Genomic DNA, 7,883 nt, shown 5'->3' with positions numbered 1-7,883 from the left:
ACCGGACATTCTGTGTACCAGAAAAATATATTTCCAGACATACGCCACGCGGGTGTGTGTGCTTATATGGATGTCCTTCTCCTTCTCTTGCCACATAGTTAGTCTTGTTGTTTCTCAGAATTTGGTTTTAGCTCCCAGGCTCCAGGCTTCAATACATAGAATTTAACAAAATGTAAGACAACCACCAATGGCGAGCAAGTCCAACTTCTTCAAATCATTTGACCTATGCATGAGAACATAACACATGGCAAAGATATACATACGTGAAGGCACATGAGCAATAAATCAAATTCAGAGTTGAACCTGCGAAATATCTGCATTTTTTGCCTAATTTATTGTTGAGTTTACCATCAGTTTGACTTCAATATATTGCCAGAGAAATCGCTGGTAAATTGATTAAGGATCACCAGAAGAGGGGACATGAATCAGGTAGTGGTTGCCCCCATACATGCCAAGCAACTGCGAGGATGTAGCAAGTCTCATTGACTCAAAGCGTCCTCATGCAGCTGCAAGGATTCCTCCCTCCCTCCCTCCCTCCTCAAACCTACAGACTTTCGCCCCACTTTAATCTCTCTAAGAACAGTATAAACCCAGAAAAAAAGTGGACAGTAAGTTCTATTTTTCTCTTTTCAAAATCTTGTGCACATGCAGTCATGTTACCGGAAGTTCCTTTGTAGATCGCCATTGAGCATCGCTCATGCAACAGGCCAAATGAAACAAGAATCCATGTCCACATCCGAAGAGGACACTGACGGGAAACAAATGAATGAATGAATCAATCACATACTTGAGTTGGGGTGTGGGAAAAGAAGACCAATAAGTCATTGTTGTTGTTGGGGTAGCCCATGAAGCTAAAGCACTTTGTCTCGGCGCAGCCATGTCCATCGCAAACGCAGGCGAGAGGATCGTCACGTCGTTGCCCGGGACCTATAGGATTTAGCTGTCAAACAACAGAATGTTCAAGGCGATACCAATGTGAGACAGATGATGGTGGGCATTATATATAAGGAAACGGATGAAGATTAAGAGGCAAGTAACGCATCTGCACTTACCACCTACGATTACGGGAGGAAGACCGTCGAGCTTCATCCCATTAGGCCCAAGTAATATCGGACGTCTAAAAATGTCACTGGAGCAGCGGCCCGGGACAGTTAGCGCTTCTTAATAGTAACGTACGCATGATTCAAAGCTAATCTGACGGCTAAAAATCCAAAATAACGATCGAATGGCCGAGAACACTGATGACCTGAGAGGGCTGAAAAAGTGCTCAGTTATAATGTATTTATTAAATGACGATGGAGATCTCTTGCCGGGCGCGCGCTCCCAGTACAACATTATCACTACGTCCGTGGCAGGTGTTTGCTTGGCAGCCGAACACGTCTGCGAGGGCGTTATCGTCCAAACTTAGCCACCAGCGCATCCCTTGGTATTAGTAGAGTATACTGGTATAGTACTGCTCGTGTCCCTCGTGATTGCCCGGCATCAATGGCCTCCGCATGGTTCACTTCATGGCACACGCAATAAACAGCAGTCCTCTCGCGAAGATGCCTGGCTCAAATCAAATCAAATGCAATAGACATCTCGCTCGTGTGTATATAAAGGTCGGCGCTGGCCTTCAAGTTCTCCCATCCATTGCCATCCATCTCTACTCTCTAGTGTGAGCAGCAATGGGGTTCATTCACAAGGGTGGGGTTTGGTGGTTCCTCCTGCTCGCCGGGGTGCTGCTGGCTGCGGCGGCGGCAGCAGGCGCGGAGCAGGACGATGGGGCGGTAGCCACTGCTGTCCCGGAGGTGGAGGAGGCGGATGAGGCCCGTCTGCGCGTCGATGATCCGGAGGAGAACGACTCGTGCGACCTCAAGTGCCAACACCACCAAGTTCCGGCGAGGAAAAAGCAGTGCGTGGACGAGTGCCACAGCCGGGAGCATCACCACCCCAGCAGAGCGTCTTGCGAGAACAAGTGTAGCCACTGGCAAGACCCGACGAGGAAGGACCAGTGCGTGCAACAGTGCATGCGCCGCGGCCTCAGCCTCGCTGTGGGCGGCGGCAACGACGTCGACGAGCACCGCCACGCCCAAGAGGAGGAGGTCGCCGGGCGTCCGTGCGACAGGGAGTGCCAACTGTCTTGCCAAAGGAAGTGCCAGGGCTGGAAAGATCGGACCAAGCACCAACAGTGCGTGCGACAATGCGTTCGCGGCAGCAACATCGTCGACGACGAGCACCTCCGCGGCTGGGAAGCGGTGGCCGGCGCCATCATCGAGGCGGTGTGAGTGTCATGTCACGCACCTAATAATAATAATAATAATGTAAGGGTATATGTCTTGCTAGGCAAAGGCGCGAGAATAAAAGACCAATAGCGTGCGGTAGCTGCATGCTTGGCGTCGTTGGCGATGCTCTCCTAGGACTAGGAGAGAGCTGCATGGAACTCTGTTCCTTTTCCTTGTAGCGGTTCCGGCTGTTCTGTGGCCGTTAATTGCAATCTTATGGATTTTCCTTCATTTGTAATATGGATTTATCTTAGTAAAGTACCCCTCTGTCGTCCCACTCAACACCTTTCAAGCTACCATATGAATGCATTGACCTCACGACACATGTCACCCTCCATTCATGTTTTATATTAAGTGTCGCTAACTTTATACTAAATCAACGCTTAATATGAAACGGAGGTAGTAGTGTGTTTGAACCCTGTCTTTCGTAATGAAAATCGAACTTGACCAAACTCCTTGGTATGCTTGCTCCTTGGTCGCTCCCGCGGGCGGTCAGGGGCATCGAGGCGAGGCAGCGCAAGAGGGGCTTGGGTCCACGCGCGTCGGCGTCTCACAGGCCTCCTGTCCGGGACGTGGGAACTGATCTCGGGCAAGGACGCATGGTGCGCCGGGAGTGCAGGCGTGTAGGATGCATGGGTGGAGCGGAGGTCCGCGCGGTGGCTCTGGCTCCTGGCATGCTAGGTGCTTGTCTGCTGGAGCGTGGTGTGCCAGTGGATTGGGCATGCAAGATTGCGGGGGCGGCCTGGTGTGGCCTTGCAGGGAGGCGCTGCATGCGTGTTGTTGGTGCTAAATTCGGCATATCTTGAGGTAGGGGTCCTAAGTTAGGCGTCTTGACACGATGGTAACATGGCGAACAAGTGACATAGAGATTTTACCCAAGTTTAGCCTCCCTCGAAGAGATAATACCCTACATGCTGTTTTTGACTATAATTGATATGGGGTGTAGTATAGAGTACATGTATCTACCACAAGATTGTAATCCCACATGATCTGTTGACTAGCCTAGCCTCGGTTTATATAATGCACCGAAGGCCTAGGATTTAGAAGGGTTATCGTCTTGTGCATCCAGTCTTATACAAATTTCCTTGTATACGTCATGGGCTACCCGAAGAAGCCCATTAATGAACCGCCATGGGGGTCCTCGGCCCAACCCACCTGGTCGGGCGACGATGTGGTGAGTACCCCTTAGTCTAGGAGACCAACAGTAGCCCCCTAAACCGGTCTTCAAGCGATGACGCTCCTCGGTTCTTCCGAACTGTTCTTTGTCTTCGGTCGTCGATTTTGAAAGCTTGTTCAATAATTCTTCCCATTTCCGATCTTGAGGACTGCCGAGGTGTATCTGAAAAGTTCACAAGACATTAGGCATATGAGGATATCACACGTCGGGCATCTGAGAAGCCCCTTTAGTTCTCAGACTATCAATACCTTGTTATTTTTACACCACACCTCGGGTTCGAAGTTTCTTCCATGCGGCGGTGTCCTCTTGCAGCTGAGCTTCAACGCTGTATTGCATTCCACAAAGCCCCCCATCTAGGCATAGAATACTTGTCAAAATCATCACATAAATTGGAATCATCGGTAGGCAGGAGCCGGTCTACTCGTCACGGACGTAATGCCTATGTACATGATCATGCCATGTGTAACGACATAACTATGCATTTTTCTACCAACTGCCTAACAGTAATTTGTCTACCCACCGTATGCCATCTTTATGAGAGATATGCCTCTAGTGAAAACTATATTCCCTGGGTCTATTTAATCATATTACAAAAACCAAAAATACCTTTCTGCAACTTTTTATCTTTTATTTTACTTTGCAATTTATATATCACCTATTACCAGATTTGATCCTTGCAATTAACAAGTACAAGGGGATTGACAACACTCTTGCCCATGTTGGGTGCAAGTATTTGCTATTGTGTGTGTAGATACTATTGGTGGGTATTTTACTTTCTGCAACACGCCGCCCCCCAGCCACGGAAAAATTTAAACATAGTCGTTCCCGCGCCCAAAATAGATGCCACAATCCGGTGATCAAGCGGCCTAGATCGGCGGTCGGATGAAATGTTCGGCGTACAAAAAAGCAGGAAAGGACGGAAGCGCTCATCATGCGGCAAGGTCGGCCTCTGGCGTCGCTGGAGTCGGCGTGCGCGGGCTTGACGGGGCCTCTGTGCTTGGCGGCGTGGCTTATGTGCTGCGGGCAGTCTCGGCGGCATCAGCGGTCGGGCTTGGCGGCGGCGGCGGCGTGTGCGTGGGCGGCGGCGCCGAGGGAAGCTGGTCCAGGATGAGGCCAACATGCGCCCTGTATCATGCCTTGACCGCCTCGTCGGTGCTTTGGAGCATGTCCGCCCCGCCCAGCAGGAAAGCCAGGTCAGTGTTCCTCTTCTTCGCGGTGACGTTGGTCCGGAGTAGGTCGAGCTTGACGGCGCTGGTCGACATCAACGCCGACCAACGCGCCTCGGTCTTCTCTTCACGAAGGGCGGCCCGGACCTGTGCGTCGGTGAGGCAGTGCTAGATGGACTCCTGCACGCGAGATGTGGCCGCGTCGGCGTGTTTCCTCTTCTTGGCACCTTTGTTGCCGTCTGGCCGCCCATCTGACGCGCCCGGAGACGGCGCGTCAGGCGTGTAGGTCTCCTTGGCCTTCTCGATGGTGCGCCGGACTTCCGACCACTTGTCGCACTTGTCGATGCGCTTGTAGACGTGGAGGTACTTGAACTCGGCGTCGCTGTTGCCCCGCCGATACAGGCCGAACACGCGCAACAACTGCACAGGAATGAACAAACAGTTGGCTTGTGAACGGCGAAAAGAGGCCTAGTACGTACGTACCTGTCGCCGGGGGTACGTAAGGGTGTATGCAAGTCCTAGTACGTACGTACCTGTCGCCGGGGGTACGTGCACGCTTCCATACGCCCGCGTATATGTCTTGCTAGGCAAAGGCGCGAGAATAAAAGACCAATAGCGTGCGGTAGCTGCATGCTTGGCGTCGTTGGCGATGCTCTCCTAGGACTAGGAGAGAGCTGCATGGAACTCTGTTCCTTTTCCTTCTTAGCAGGTTGGTCTGCTAGCTCTTATAGCGGTTCCGGCTATGTTTACACCAAAAAAGCGAGAACTGCATGCGTATGTTTACGTATATGTGTGCATGCATGTGTTGCACCAAGAAATGAAAATCTACGTATCTTTCCCGTTACACCGCTTTGTCTAAGTAAGCTCTTTTACATGATTTTTATTTTGGGGGGAAAGCTCTTTTACATGATAGCTAAGTTCGCTAACGTAAGTATGCTTGGCGAAAGTAGCAACACGTCTAACAACAGCTAAGATCGCATCTTCTCTACTGTACACCAGACTCTACTGTACTTAGTTGTACATGGCAAGAATACATAATGACCTTGATAATAGCTATTGCTAATTTAGAAACGTTTTCTTAATCATGCATGAGTCAACATTGAAGTTCTAGACTATGTAGGGCACAACATTTTAAGAACCAACATGTGCTTAGATGGTTAGGAGAGTGGTTGTACCCAGCCCAACAGAGATCAAAAGCCCAGGTTGGCACATGTGTGTCTCACACTACGGGAAAATATGTCTTTGCCGAGAGTTTGGGTGTTTGCCGAGTGTCTTTTATCGAGCACTAGGCAAACAAGCCCTTTGTAGAGTGCCTGGAGGAACATCTTCGAGAAGGAATCACTCTTTTGAAAGGGAACATCTAAGAGTTGAAGGCAAAGCAATTGCTTCTTTATCGTTTGCCTTAAAAAAATTCTACACTCAAGATACACCATAAAATGTTCTATGTCAAAATTTGACATTTTCGGGGTCCGTTTGCTACATTCAGTCCATGTAGTGCATATCTAGGCATTCAGTATAATTAAAATTTGAACTGGAAGTTCATAAGAAGAGATAGAAAATTCTAGTGCGTGAAAAGGTTGGCAAAATTGGGTTGAAAAATCCTATTTGTGATCTTGAGTACATATTCAAGCCTTATCCAAGAAAATAAAAGGAATCACAAACATCAAGGTGCCAAGACTTGACCACGAACATGGAGCTTATTGTATTTTTAAATGTAGAAAATGGAACGAAGCCTGGAAAACATGAAACTTGACATAGTGTAATTATATTATCCCTATAGGTTGTGGTAAAAATTGGAAAAGGCTTCACAAAATTTGGAGCATACACTCCTTAGAAAACCAAACCATCTCTAAGGAAGAATGGTGATTTTGAGAAGAAATGAGTCTGGTTTGAAAGCGGAGTGCTGGTTACTTTATCGTTTGACGTTGAAACTTTTTCTGGCTCAACATACATCATCAGATGTTCCATGCCAGAATTTGGCATTTTTTCCTGCTCCATTTGCTATATTTAATCCATTAAGCGCACTTAAATATATTTAATACATTAAACACATTTATAATCCCTTTTCTTGCTGGTATTTTCCTGGGTTGAAGGAGTTGTATCCGGGGGTGCCAAGTGTGGAGCCCCTGTTAGAAAAAATAGCAATGAAAAAAAAAGAAATAAGAAAAGGGAAAATGTTTGTCGGGTGTCGTGCTATTTACACCTGCCAATGATTATTTGTCGAGTGTCCTCTGTTTACACTTGCCAAAGATGTTGTGTTTTGATTGGTCAGCACAAGGTTCTCACGGATCATGCCTCATGGTCGTCTCTCTCTCTCTACCCCACTTCCCATCTTGCACATTGCCGCCACCCCTCTCTCGCCTCCCATATCTCTCTTTCGTGTTCCTCACCTCTTTCGTATCGCCGTGTTGAGCGTCTAGCTAGCCTAAGGATGCATGTGGCAGCTAGCTTGCTACAGATTGATCTAGGGAATAGCTTGCTATGGATTGATCTAGAGACTAGCTTTCTAAGGATCCATCTGGCAGCTAGCTATCCTAAAGATGCATCACGCTGGCATGGGTCACGTGTCTCCACCCATTGAAAGGATCAAGACGTCGACTAGGGGGTGGGGTGAATAGGAGATTACGAATTTTAGCTTAACTTCCAAAATTGGAGGTTGGTGCGGACCAAGTAAGCTCTCTAGAAATGCAGTCCATAGTTAGAACAATCTATATGGTAAGCAAGAAAGGAGGTATGCAAGAAAAAATTAATTAGCAAGCAAAAACACACACAAAGCAACTAAAGGTGTGGGAACCAATAAACTACCAGTGAGTCGAGGACGTAGGTTTTATCTAGAAGTTCACACTCTTTGGGGAGTTCTAGTACCCTTTGGATAGGTGGGGAAGCCAAAGTTTGGGAGCACCAAGTGGCTCACCTTATTCTCCCTTTGAGCCACCGCCTATAGATGAGCCTCAAATCACTCGAGTTGGTCTTGAAGGCAACCACCCAAACCTACGTCCTCCAAGCGGGGCACCAGTCCGGGTGGTGCGAGGCACACAGAGCGGTTCCCTTGCGGGCGGTTGGACCTGAGCAGCGGCACGACATTGTAGGTATCGGGTGGGAGTACATCAGCGGAAGCCTGGTGGAGACCAAGAAGACGACGAGCGGCGAGCATGCCGGCCACGGAGCCGAGCTCGACGCACTGAAGCAGTCATCTCCACCCAAACTGTTATGAAGTGAAGTGCACGGTCAATCCAGAGAAATGCATGGTATGGGTGAAAACCACTCCAAATCAAG

At 48.7% G+C, this 7,883-nt stretch overlaps 1 protein-coding gene across 2 annotated transcripts; it reads left to right on the top strand.

The window, feature by feature from the left end:
* The first annotated feature begins 1,521 nt into the window (after positions 1 to 1,521).
* On the top strand, positions 1,522 to 5,362 carry LOC123094297 (antimicrobial peptides). Of its 2 annotated transcripts, XR_006445790.1 has the most exons (2): positions 1,522 to 2,325; positions 5,195 to 5,362. XR_006445790.1 is itself a non-coding variant. In XM_044516337.1 (1 exon), the coding sequence occupies exon 1, from the start codon at positions 1,668 to 1,670 to the stop codon at positions 2,265 to 2,267; it is 600 nt and encodes a 199-aa protein (XP_044372272.1). In that variant the 5' UTR covers positions 1,522 to 1,667; the 3' UTR covers positions 2,268 to 2,495. The 2 variants fall into 2 exon arrangements, 1 of the variants encoding a protein (XP_044372272.1); XM_044516337.1 differs by lacking the exon at positions 5,195 to 5,362 and having other exon boundaries at positions 1,522 to 2,495.
* Positions 5,363 to 7,883: the final 2,521 nt, after the last annotated feature.

The sequence above is a fragment of the Triticum aestivum genome, chromosome 4B (genome assembly GCF_018294505.1).
Source record: "Triticum aestivum cultivar Chinese Spring chromosome 4B, IWGSC CS RefSeq v2.1, whole genome shotgun sequence".
Taxonomy (NCBI): domain Eukaryota; kingdom Viridiplantae; phylum Streptophyta; class Magnoliopsida; order Poales; family Poaceae; genus Triticum; species Triticum aestivum.
Note: the sequence above shows the minus strand (reverse complement) of the source record. Positions and strands in the feature narration are given on the sequence as shown.

Coding starts and splice junctions, on each gene's coding strand:
- LOC123094297 (XM_044516337.1), top strand. CDS start 1,668: ATGGGGTTCATTCACAAGGGTGGGGTTTGGTGGTTCCTCCTGCTCGCC.